This window comes from Branchiostoma floridae, chromosome 11 (assembly GCF_000003815.2).
Source record: "Branchiostoma floridae strain S238N-H82 chromosome 11, Bfl_VNyyK, whole genome shotgun sequence".
In the NCBI taxonomy this organism is placed as follows: Eukaryota; Metazoa; Chordata; class Leptocardii; order Amphioxiformes; family Branchiostomatidae; genus Branchiostoma; species Branchiostoma floridae.
Window position 1 is genome coordinate 22,808,243 of NC_049989.1, and position 13,064 is coordinate 22,821,306.

General features: G+C 46.3%; 1 protein-coding gene across 2 annotated transcripts in view; it reads right to left on the reverse strand.

The window, feature by feature from the left end:
* The window catches only part of LOC118426066, a 33,799-nt gene that overhangs the window by 13,208 nt on the left and 7,527 nt on the right, over positions 1-13,064 (reverse strand). Inside the window, exons 2-13 of one of the 2 annotated variants that reach the window (XM_035835321.1) lie at positions 10,038-10,220; positions 8,914-9,108; positions 7,264-7,386; positions 6,533-6,656; positions 5,902-6,077; positions 4,910-5,128; positions 3,841-3,876; positions 3,158-3,271; positions 2,599-2,733; positions 1,634-1,804; positions 937-1,051; positions 124-287 (exon numbers count right to left, since the gene is read on the reverse strand). In XM_035835321.1, the coding sequence (XP_035691214.1) occupies positions 124-287; positions 937-1,051; positions 1,634-1,804; positions 2,599-2,733; positions 3,158-3,271; positions 3,841-3,876; positions 4,910-5,128; positions 5,902-6,077; positions 6,533-6,656; positions 7,264-7,386; positions 8,914-9,108; positions 10,038-10,167 (1,702 nt within the window). In that variant the 5' untranslated portion in view covers positions 10,168-10,220. The remainder of the gene's footprint in view (positions 1-123; positions 288-936; positions 1,052-1,633; positions 1,805-2,598; positions 2,734-3,157; positions 3,272-3,840; positions 3,877-4,909; positions 5,129-5,901; positions 6,078-6,532; positions 6,657-7,263; positions 7,387-8,913; positions 9,109-10,037; positions 10,221-13,064) is intronic. The other variant, XM_035835322.1, reaches the window with a different exon arrangement.

Here is a 13,064-nt window from a genome sequence, read left to right on the forward strand (position 1 = left end):
ACTTTACTTTGAAAAGAAGCAAGACAAATTTTTGAATCTTGTAAAATCGAATATTTTGCTGTTCATGTCGTTGCTTAAGTGATTTAGCCTGTAGTGCGGGGGTCTGGCATCCAGGGTACCTACCGTCTGATTCCGAACTGCGTTCTCTGGTTTTCTTCTTCTCGTAGTAGTTGGTGATGCGGCGGTACTCCTCCGTGCAGCCGTCGAAGTCGTGCGGGGCCGACTCGCGGTTGTCCAGGGACAGGTAGCAGCTCCGGTACGACGGGATGTAGTCAAAGGAGGCACACCTGCGAACGGAACACACCTGTCAATGGACGCACACCTGTCAACGTAACAGACCTGTCAAAGGACGCACACCTGCGAACGGAAAACACCTGTCGGCGGATCAGCACTCATAAAAAACATTTGTCAACCATTTCTTTTGTTATTCTCTTTCAAAATTGAAAATTTTGGCACCTGCATTAAGGAAATAAAGACACCACTTTCCGCCCCAAGATCTATTTACCACTCAAGAATCACACCGTGACCAAAGCATTTCCGTAACTTTTTTTTGTTTTTTTCTTACTCAATGGTCACCACGTAACAAGGCCTGAAGGCCACATCAAGGTTACGGGTTACATGATTGGAACTGTAACAGCAACTCTTCGCCCTAGGTCAGAAACATCATGATTGAGACCAGCCCAATTGCTCACTATGAGTGAGGACTAACTGACCCAATAGGCGAAGCAGGGGTTACGAGGGCTGCTCGGGAGATTCCCTACCCCTATTTTGACCGGAATGGTTTGATCCGCTCGGAAGGATGTTCGCACAAATAACGGTTTTAACGGGAGCCTACATCTATGACCTGTGCAGGCGCAGTTGGGTCTGCGAACACGCCTATTATCGTCTGGTTTATGTCCAAGTAAAGAATCAGCTGTTGTCGTCATGGTTACGCACCTGACGTCATCGTTACACCGCCTGACGCAGTGCCGTAAGCTCTGTCTCCGGAACGCCCCCAGCTGGTTCCGGCTCCGGATGCACGCATTCCGGATCACCAAATATGCTCGCAGCCCTGGGAAGGTAAAGTACATTAACATAATTTATGCAAGCGTTCCGGATCACCAAATATGGTCGCAACCCTGGGAAGGTGGATACCTTAACATAATTTATGCAAGCGTTCCGGATCACCAAATATGCTCGCAGCCCTGGGAAGGTGAAGTACATTAACATAATTTATGCAAGCGTTCCGGATCACCAAATATGGTCGCAGCCCTGGGAAAATATAATACATTAACATAATTTATGCAAATTTATCAGATCACCCCAAAAGCACTCTAATCTTATATAGGTTTCTAATAATCAGAAAGCTTTCTTTTTCAAATGTAGGGAGCCCTGTCTTTGAAGCCCCGTACATAATAATATAAAGTACGGGATGTGCCTAAACGTGCCGTTTATACCATCACTATTTCTTCTTAACATAGATCATCTGACGGAAAATATATGGATGATAAGAATTGGTCTCTGAAAGAAATGCGAACGTTTGCATCTGTTGAAGTTTTGGTTCAGTTATTGTCTTCTATCTGTTTCCATGTTTTAGTTATTTATTTTCTGTTATTAATGTTTATTTGAAATGCAATAAAAAGCTAATGCTCACATTTCTTCTCCCTCTCCGCGATGGGGTTGCCCAGCAGCTCGGCCACGTTGTTCTCGTCGGTCTCTCCCCTCGCCAGTATCCCAGACTGCACCTCGGGCGGAAGTGCCTCCTCCGGGACGGTCTCGGGACCGACCGGCCGCATCATCAGGCCCGCTGCCATCGGTGGGGCGTCTTGGGATGGAGAAGGAGAAGGAGAAGGAAAGGTAAAGTTCGATCATTTAAAGAACATAAACTTTATATATATGGGGGTTCTGTAAAGATTTAGCTCACAAACGCTGTGTACAGTAATTAGACTTTCGGTGCAATGAATAGTACTGGTGTCCGGCTAAGCTTCCCGTCCTAAACGTCTGTAACCTGGAATCCAGTCTCCTTGTGGACGGTCTACCGTAGTTAGTGTAGGCTCTCTTCGGGGCCAGTGCGGCTCTCAGCCGCCGGGGTAATAGTTCACACCCAGTAGAATTTTCTCGCGGTAGGACTTTGTCCAGTTAGTAGGCCACAAGGATGGCAAATTTAACCCCACCGTGCAAAACTCCTACCGGGTATGAAAGATTATCCCGGCGGCAGAAAGACTCTCCTGTCCCGAAGGTAGCCTGGCTAATCCACGGTAGACTGAATTCCAGGTTAAAACTTCTGTAGAATCAGAGACGTTCGACCATTCAAATGGCAAAAGGTAAAAGGTAGTCCAATAGCCCTTATAAGCCCACAGGGGCAGTGGGTAGTTATCCACTAGGTAGCTGCTAGAGTTGCAATTCAATTAAAGTCTAAAGTCACTGTGCCTAGGGCGCGGCATTGGACGGTGGAACACAGCACTCTCCTTCACTGCCTTTTGCCTTCCCAACCAAAGTCAGGTACTCACTTACACCTGGGCGGAAGTGAGGAAGGTCGTGTAAAATGCCTTTCCCAATATAGGTAGCATGACAGGATTCTTTTGTTTTGTTGAAATTCAAATAAAGTGAAAGACCCACGTGCGTGCTGCCCGGACACGCGACAGGACCGGCAGCTCTTGCGGCAGTTGAGCAGCATGTACTCGGCGTTATCCACACACTCTCCCTCCCGGGCCCACTGGGGACATCTCGCCTCGCTGTCTTCACACGGGCCGTCTGGAACAACAGGTCATACGGTCACACACAGGCAGACACACACACACACACAGGCACACACACACACACACACACACAAACACACAAACAAACACAAACACACACACACAGTCACACACACGCAGACACACACACACACTCTCCCTCCCGAGCCCACTGGAGACATCTCGCCTCGCTGTCTTCACATGGGCCGTCTAAACTGACAACAGGAGATTCTGTCACACACACGCGCACACACATACACATACACGCACACACACGCGCACGTGCACACACACACACACACACACGGACACACACACACACATATATATATATAAACACACACACAAACACACACACAAACACGCACGGACATGCACAGACACAGACACACACACACGCACACACACACGCGCGCGCGCGCGCGCGACCTAGTCCCTACCGCATGTATTACAGCTGTCCTTGCAGTGGTACAGCATCCAGTTGACGTTGTTCTCGCACTCTCCCGCCTCCGCCCAGTCCTTACAGGACGCGTCCAGATCGTCACAGACCGGATCTGGGGTTTAGGTTGGGAGTTGTAACACTGGTTAGAATTATGGCTAGGTTTTTTAAATACTGATCGAAGCTACCAATCGCCATGATAACGCAACGTGCACAGCTTATTATAGCCACACAAAAAGACAACAGTTGTGAGGATCTTCCCTCTGATACCTCTCTTCACGTAAGTAAAATTAACTGGTAAAACAATATTAGTACATAACATTTGCAAGAAGAACTTCTGGTAGCTCAGTTTAGTGACGCTGAAGAAGAGTGATGGATGTCAGTCGAAACGTCCTGAAGTAATCGTCAAATTTTATCCAGATTGAAAACATAAACACTGATGAGATGCATCTTGATTTTGGCCATTTACTTCAAGAGATGATCGCATGTTAGTAAGTCGTTCCCTACCTTCTCTATTCTCCACTGCAAAATCTCCTGCATTAATCTCCTAGTAGCTGATGGAAGGTAAAATACTAAGGAAGGCCGTCTGTAACATAAGCGGGGGACTAGGAAAACTTCAAAACGTATTTGTCGTCCAAGATGCGCTAGGAGATTTCTACACAAGGTCTGAGATACAGTACTCACCGTCGGCGCCAGGCGGCAAGTCCGAGTCGGAACGGTCTGAAATAGAACAGTAAACGGTATGAATGTCTCTGCCGTAAACTATAGTGAATAAACCTTTTTTCACCCATGATTGAATGTAAAATCAAAAGACATAGCTGCTATAGTGGCTGGTCTGAGTCGGTACGCTCTGAGACGTAACCACAGAATGTTTTGTGCTGTGCGATTGAGAGATCAAGTGGTTGCAATGGACCACTCTTGTTACCCATCATTAACTTTGATATTGAAAAACATTGTTCTTAAGTGTATTACAGTAAGATTATCTTAAAACTTTCAGCCTCTTTGAACTCCACTTCTTCTTCAGGACTACTTAAGTTGTGTCTGAGTAAACCATGAACCCTAACTTTACAACTTTGATCTCCTTACCTTTGCAGTTCTAATGTGTGAATTTTGAACTTTTCACTTCGACCTCCGTAGCTTTGCACCAACGAGGGATAAACTTTGAACTCTAACTTTTCACTTTGACCTCCATACCTTTGTGTACTACAAGGAGTGAACTCTAAACTATAACTTTTCCACTTTAACCTCTGTACCTTTGCAGTAGCCGTACATGAGCTGGACCTGCAGCACGTTCTTCTTGCTGAAGAAGGCTGCTGTTTTACCACAGTGGCATGAATCTGAAATTTGAACCTGTTGGACCTATGAACTTTGACTTCCACACCATTGCGTCATGCAAGGAGTAAACTTTGACCTCTGTACCTCTGCAGAAGTCGTACATGAGCTTGACCTGCAGCACGTCCTTCTCGCTGAAGAAGGCTGCTGTATTACCTTACCACAGTGGCATGAATATGAACTTTGAACCAGTTAAACTCTATGAACTCTGACCTCCATACCTACATGCGTAAGAGTGAACTTTGACCCCCGTACCTCTGCAGTAATCGTACATGAGCTGGACCTGCAGCACGTCCTTCTCGCTGAATAGGACTGCTGTTTTACCATAGTGGCATGAATCTGAACTTTAAACCCGTTGAACGTGTGAACTTTGACCGCCACACCATTGCGTCATGCTATGAGTAAACTTTGACCTCTGTACCTCTGCAGTAGTCGTACATGAGCTGGACCTGCAGCACGTCCTTCTCGCTGAGCTGCCTGTACGGCTGCTGGGTGACCTCCTGCAGCGCGCGCAGAGTCTCCAGCCCGGGCGAGCGCGGGAAGGCGTTGAACGGGTAGTGCATGATGGAGCCGTAGTCATACTCCACGCCTAGAGAGTCGATCTCAGCCTTTCCGTACTTGTCAAAGGCCGTGTCGAGACCTAAAATGGGGGAAAATGGAGTGAAAAGTTTACATTATACACCTGGTACCTGTAGTATTTAAAACTCTGTTGCAGCGTTAACGAGAAGTGCATGATGGAGCCGTAGTCGTACTCCACGCCTAGAGGACCCTAGAGAGTCGATCTCAGCCTTTCCGTACTTGTCAACGGCCGTGTCGAGACCTAAAATGGGGGAAAATGGAGTGAAAAGTTTAGATTATACCTAGTACCTATAGATTGAGCAACTCTGTTGCAGCGTTAAACGGGTACTCAGTGAGTCAATCTAAGCCTTTCCGTACTTGTCAAAGGCCGTGTCAAGACCTAAGAGAAAAAATATGGAGTGAAACAACTGAGTTGGAGCAATGAGCGGGGTAGTGCTTGATGGTCGTGTTCCACACCAAGCGAGTCGACTTCAGCCTTCTAGTGCTTGATATGTCAAGAGCACGACTTGGCCAATATTTAATGGTCACCTTGGTGGATAACCGGGGTAAGGTGGGTGCTATGAAGTGAGCGAACCTGGTTCGGTTTTGTCCCAGCTGCAGAGCCACTCAACCCAGTTGTCCCGATCTATTCATTGGGCCACTGCGCTTTTGCTCACAATTACTCAAACAAAGAAATAAGCAAACAAATATATCTCGTGAGCGAACCTGGTTCTATGTTGTCCCAGAGCACCTCCACCCAGTTGTCCCTGTCGAGCCCTGACTGCTCGTGCCAGAACCCGATGGCGTGCCCGATCTTGTGAATCACAAACAAACAAACAAACAAACAAAGATAACCTGGTTCTATGTTGTCCCAGAGCACCTCCACCCAGTTGTCCCTGTCCGGACGGGACTGCTCGTGCCAGAACCCGATGGCGTGGCCGATCTCGTGGATCATGACGTGCGTGTACTCGCAGCCGTTGCCAACAGACAGCCGCTGCTTCCCGCCGATCCGGCCCACCGGGCACTGGCAGCTGGAAGGTGAAAGGTCACAATTAGAGGAATGCACAGAGGGTGCATTTTCAACAGGTCCTGGTAAGAAAAGTGTTTTCTTATCTTTTTACAAGCCTCAAAGTTTTTCTTGGGAAATGTTGGCATTTTGGAGCTGCAAATTACAGGTAAGGGTTTTGGCTATTTTGTGTTGTTAGAATGATAGGATTTTGGCAGTTTTGGCCCTGTTTGACAAATCCAGCACACTCTAGAACAAGTGCAGTTTGGGAGTGTTTATTACTTGTCTAGAGAGGTCAAAGACCACCAGGGTTTGGTTCAGTGGTAGCGACTTTTTCAACGTTAGGAATATATATGTTTAAAATCACTAGGCACTGTTTGTTTATTTTTACGCACTATTTGTTCCTGTAGAAGTCCAGGTAGTCCCTCTTGTTTGTATATATTGTTTGTTTGCTTGTTTGTTTGTTTGTTAGTTACGCACTATTTGTTCCTGTAGAAGTCGAGGTAGTCCTTCTCCGTTGTCCTCTTGACGAAGCGGATACATGTCCTCTCCTCCCACTGCCGTATGGCGGTCTTAATGGCGGTCAGGGCGGCTGGAATGTTCTCTGGAAAAGAACAAGCAGAAATTGTCAAAATTTAGTGCTTTTCTGTCTTTCAAAGAATCTAACAGATGGGGGGGATCGTTACCATGCATATGGGGAACATGGAAATACGTGAAGTGGACTTATTCATCTCTTACGACGGTCCATTTCTCAAATGGTGGGGTATATGTGAAGGTTACACATGTAGGGAATTGAGTTTTGCTGTCAAATGAATCGCTCCGATAGGATGAAAGTTGTGTTTACCTTTAGACAATATGTTCACCATATTTCCTTAGCGACGACTTTGACTTTGAAAGTTAGTTCTTCTAACTTTCATCCTGTCAGAGAGTCTCTTGCCAGCAGAAATATGGGGAAATGTTGACAGAGTCCGAGTTCTTAACCCTTTATTATCTAGTCTTTGCCGTGTGTGTTTTATTTGGTCAAATCAGGCACTTATCAGAACAATTTGCTTACTTTTTCAGAGAGTTTGAAAAGTCTTTGAAGTGATATAGTCACAAAATGTTAGTGAACTACGAAACGAAGCGTTAGTAAAAACTGCAATCTCTGCATTACGATTTTATCCTTTTTCCTTATGGGCGGAGATATCGCATGCGCTGTCCAACATACTCACGCAGACTGCAGTCTATGGTATATGGAATGATTCCTTTGGGCCACCGCATGGACAGCCCGGCAATGGTGGGTGGAACGGCGGCCCTGCCGGTGCGGGTGGGCGGACGCCGACAGGGACCTGTTCCTGGAATTTGAGGTCAGTGACCTTGTGACGCCCGTTCCGGGAATCTCAGGTTAGAGATCGAGGGGTTTGAGGGGGACAGGAACCTGTTCCGGGAATCTCAGGTCAATGGCCGAGGGTCGTGAAAGGACAGGAACCTATTCCGGGAACTTAATGTCAATGACCGAGGGGCGTGAGGGGACAAGAATCTGCCGGGAATCTCAGGTCAGTCACCCAGGGTCGCGAGAGGACAGGAACCTGTTCCGGGAATCTCAGGTCAATGACCGAGGAGCGTATGGAGGACAGGAACTTGTTCCGGGAATCTCAGGTCAATGACCGAGGGACGTATAGGGAGGGAACCTGTTACGGGAATCTCAGGTCAATGACCGAGGGGTATTAGGGGACAGGAACCTGTTCCGGGAATCTCAGGTCAATGACCGAGGGGTGTGTGGGGCAGGAACCTGTTCCGGGAATCTCAGGTGAATGACCGAGGGAGTGAGGGGACAGGCAGCTGTTCCGGGAATCTCAGGTTAGGGGTCGTGAGTGGTCAAGAATAAGTTCCGGGAATCTCAGGTCAATGATCGAGGGCGTGAGAGGATAGGAGCCTGTTCCGGGAATCTCAGGTCAATGACCGAGGGACGTGAAGGAAATGAATCGGGAATTTCAAGTTAACGACAGAGAAGGGAATCTCAGTTGAAGTTTAGTGATTCTATGATGACTTCATTGCGCAGGTCCTGACATCTGATTTCAGTGACATTGTTACCCTACATGAACCTGAATTCTATAGTCAGTGGCTTAATGGCATGGGAATCTGACCGCTGATGGCCCGACGGAACAGGAACCTGTTACGGGAATCTGCGGGTCGCAGTTTGGAATCAGGGGTTGGAACGGGCGTCATTAAAAGTGCTGCAAATTTTACCTGAGTGTGCCATTTTGATCGTGCAGAGGCTTAAGTCAGCCATTTACATCCAGGCTGTTAGTTTTCCTAAAAAGCGGGGTGGTGCGTTTATCTTTGCTCTTGTGGTGTTTTTATGTTTATTATTTATGTCTAAAAACCTCCAAGTATGCTCGTAAGGTGTTAGGCAGACGCGAAAAGCACAGGCCTTACAGCGATGCAAGAAACAAACGGGTAAATGGGCAGGCATTGTGCGATCTGTTGTGCTTTTGATGATAGCGCGGCCACAAGTGCAAGTCTTTTATTAGGCCACAGAAACTCAGTTTTAGGGATGACATCACGTCCATAACATTTACCCCCCACATTTATAAGTGTACCAGTGTCCAACATGCCTGTCGGATACTGGTTGCCCCTCGGGGATCTGCTTGGAGATTACCTTTTTAGCTGAATTCATTTCAGTCTCCGTAGCTAGTTCATATAACGTCCTTGGTTAGTTCATTAGTCCATCGGAAACAAAACGGATGACACGGCTATCGAAAGAAGCAATTTTGAAATGGGATCGATACTTTATTCTTAGATGGGGGACTTCGATGTCATCGACAAAACTGTGTTCTTGTGGCCTTATGACGAGGTTAGTCGTTAGAGGCTCGGCTTACCGAGACTACAGTCGATGGTGTACGGGATGACGCCCTTGGGCCACCGGAGCGTGGCCAGCGCGGCTACGGCGTTGGCGGCGACGTCCCCCGCCCGCTGGTTCTGCAGCTGCGCCTGGATGGCCTGCTGCTGCCGCGGGGTGATGGCGATGTCGCCCTCGAACGGAGTCTGGCCGACCGGCGGGCTCAGCGAGTCGGCTGCAGACGGACAGAACATGTTCGGATAAATCAATTCATCATATCAGTATCCACACATGTATCAATAATTATCATTAACAACGTTGAAGAGATTTATTAGCAACTCTCGCGAGAACTCGGTCACTCGGTGAGCAAGATGGACTGGATAGCCATCGAAAATTTGGAGGTACGTGTACTTACCTTTCAAAAATCAGTTACTGATTGATGACAATTCTATCAACTATCATTAACAAGAATCTTTATGAATGTAAGACATCCAGGTAAAGAATATTCAGGTGCAGTTCAATCTCTATAACAGTTCAATCTCTACAACTGGATAAAAAACAAGAGATTTACTTTCGGAATTAAATCTTTCGGAAGTAAATCTACGTATCTTATTCAGTTGTAGAAATTACATTGTATCTGAATATTAACAAGTATCATTTTCGCTTATTATACTATATTGGCACATACCACTGAATTACGTTCTTAACTTAGTGTGCAATCCATTGTCATGGTCGAAATTCTCCAAGTCCAAGGATTGATGTATTCAAAAATTCGTACTTTCCCAGAACTATCGTAGATTGGAATTTGTTATCATTAAGTACAGTAGGGGCATCTTCTCTGGATAGTTTTAAATAACGCTTGCAGATAGATGTGCAAAAGTTAGGTTTGACGGATCGTTCAATGTAATACAACCAGCTGCTGCCGCGCCGCGTGCCTGCGAAGCTGGTGTGTTACACCGAACGGCGGTTATACCGGCCATATACAGATACAGATACAAATTCAAAGAGAAGACTCGTATCGTACATGACTGACACTCTTCAACCATGCTTGTTAGTACCAAACAGGAAATATCTTTCTAAAAGCTAAACGAGTACGATTCCATATACAAGCACACATATATATTACACGCATTTTACAGCACAAAAAACTTGACAACGACTGACCTTCTTTGTTGACCTTGAGAATGCGTTCGAACGCGCCCATGGTGTCGTCATCCGGGTCCTGCGCGTGGCATCTGCCGCATATCGTCGTTGTCATGGCAACGATGACGCAGACAAATCTCCACAGCGTCATTTTACCCTTTCTACCTAGATGATACAATGTACCTGCTGGAAGTTGTCGTTTTTCTGAAAAGTGAAAGAAATGATACAAATAATAAAGACGTTTTCGTCAGGCCGAACGATCCACATTCTTGGAACAAAATGTAAACGCGTGCAACATTTTTAGTTTGTTTCCTGATGAAAAAAGAAAAGTAAGTACTTGGACAGCATCTGTGAGTAATTTCAACAGTTTAAACAATCACTTGATAACTAGGTGAATAGCAACATGCGAGAACATCTCTGTACTCGCAGTAGCAAGAAGTTCACTTTTGCGTCAAAGTCTTGCAAGCAAAGTTATATATAACGCCGCTTGTCTTACATCAGATATTGTGGCGTTTGGTACGTCTTCAAGTTTTCAAGTTGGACCCAACATATCTGCTCGGAGACTAGCACTACGGACGACACAACCAACAATGCCACCTAGCGGAACGTGTGGTACTACATCTCGGTCTGAACCCGCAACTTGTGATTCACCCCTTTCCCCATCCGGTTTCCCATACTGCTGCCTTTACAGTCAGACAAGAAGTAGCAGCCCTGAGGATGTATGACAATGCTGCATTGTATTAACTGGAAATCACAGAAACACGGATAAGAGACAGACAGGCAGACAGACTGACTGTCACTCATATAGACAGATAGACAGACAGATAAAGCCCATGGTAATGCTTCTCACCCTTGCCGTTCGCGTGATGTAACAGCAACAACTTGCCACAAAACAACCCACCTAATAGCCCTCTGACGTCTCGAGGTTTGGTTCTGGGGCACACAACAAGTGATGATGTCATACTCTCCAAGCAGAGGTTAGGCTCCGGCTTTTTAAACGTTTTTTAGTTGTTTTTATCGAGCTTTCTATTTTGTTTGTTTCTTGAAGTCCACCAGCCAAACGTTAGGTTTTGACAATACAAGATACAATACAAAATAGAAAGATGGCTAAAAAACATTAAAAAAACAGTAGAAGCCTAACCTCTGCTTGGAGAGTAATGATGTCACGCAGACCACCTGTTCTGTTGACGTATGTGTGGTCAAGGACAAACAAGATCACGTGACTTACACACATGCACACATACAAACGGTACCGAAAACTACCGAAAACACAACCTTTTTGGAAAAGGTAATAATCGACCAGGAGAGTGGTTACGTGGGAACATCATCATTTGATATTCCATGGTGGCCAAGCTCCCATAGCAAGCCATTTCCCTATTTAGCTACATTTGACTTCTTTTTCTAAATCTGACTAATTATAATTTTCAGCCAGTGTAGTTTCTCTGGCGGAGACTAGTAAAAACAACTAGGTGCACTTAAGAACACTTAACGACGTCACACGACCGGAAGTTTGACAGGTGAGGAGACTTTGCACAGACAACCACTTCCGGTCTGACTGTTTAGAAAGGAACAAATAAAAGAGGAGTCTTCTCTTCAGTACACAAATAACAACAGCGGCCATTCATGTTTTGGCAGGCGGACAGAAGAAGGGAGCCTTTGTTTTGGGGACAGATGCAGAAAACTAAATGGGGAAACAAGAAAGACCATGAGAAGTTATTCAAAGCCGCAACCAGGACAGGCACTCTGACTAGAGTCTGAGTTCTCTCTTTATAGCGGTGGCGAATCATGCCCGTAGCCAGGATTTTGGTGGTGGTGGTGGTGGGTGGGGGGGGGGTCTTTTTAGTAATTGTGGGACCATCGACCGCCGCAGGCGTGAGTTACCTAGGGGGATCCGGGGGCATGTTCCCCCGGAAAAATTGAAATTTTGACCCTTTGAAACGCCATTTCCTGCATTTTGACGGGCAAAAATCGCTTGCGAAGTTTCATGGAATTTCTATTAAAGGACAAGGCTTTTGCGTAAGTCTTTGAGGCCTCGATATATTTTCACCAAGTCGTCCGACACCAAAGGCGCGAGGCGTCGCAATGGAGGTCCGGGGAAATTTTGAAATCTTGACCCTCTGAAAATTTCCTTCACTTTCTGGGGCAAATTTTGCTGATAGACTCACTACGATTGGCTGAAATGTCTATCAGGGAAAAATGCAAATCAGTCATGCCTTTGAAAAAAAATCTTGGACATGAAAAAGTGCCCCTTCGAGCCTGAAAAAGCGGACCTTTTGAGCGTGCGCGTGTGTGTGCGTGTGTGTGTGTGGGGGGTCTTCCACCGCCATCCCCCCCCCCCCCCCTGGCTACGGGCATGCGAATTATTCATTGATCAAGCCTCTCCGCATCTGCTTGGAGATCAGACGTCCTCCACAAAAACGCACAGTCAGGTTTCCGTGGCCTAAAACGACCCAGACATGCCGGAAGTGGGGGTAACGTTAGACAAGCTCGCGGTCACGGGACTTCCATCAAGCGGTCCGCCTGAAGGCTAACCTCGTTTAAAGGCTCATTATGTAACATCTTTGCCCCCAAATCAGAAACACTCTAGGTAACAAAACCTCCATGTCAATGACGTCAATGATATGTGCAACGGGACATTGCAGTGAATTGAAGTTTGCAGTAATATCCTGTTCCTTTTCATCCCTTAGACTTGCTCGTCCATTTGATAAGAAACAAAGGAGATATACAGAAGCTAAGTTGACCTTAGAGTTATTGACATCACTTTATTTCCCGTCAAACCTGTTGTTATTGAGCAACCTTGAATTCCCTCTGTCTGTTTTGCAGTAAAATTTTGTGCGTTTTCGCCCCTAGAATCCTTCCATGTTCGTCCCCAAACCTCCGCTATCACCTTTAATAAGAACCAGGAGAGGTGAGACAATGCAAAGTTCTGCAACAGGAAACAGAACTGAGGCGCTCAATGCTGCCCGCCAAGCAGATCTTCGGTTCCGGCTGTTTTTGACGTGTTTTAGGCTAATCTCCAAGCAGGTCTTGCTGTGGCAAATGGGAAGG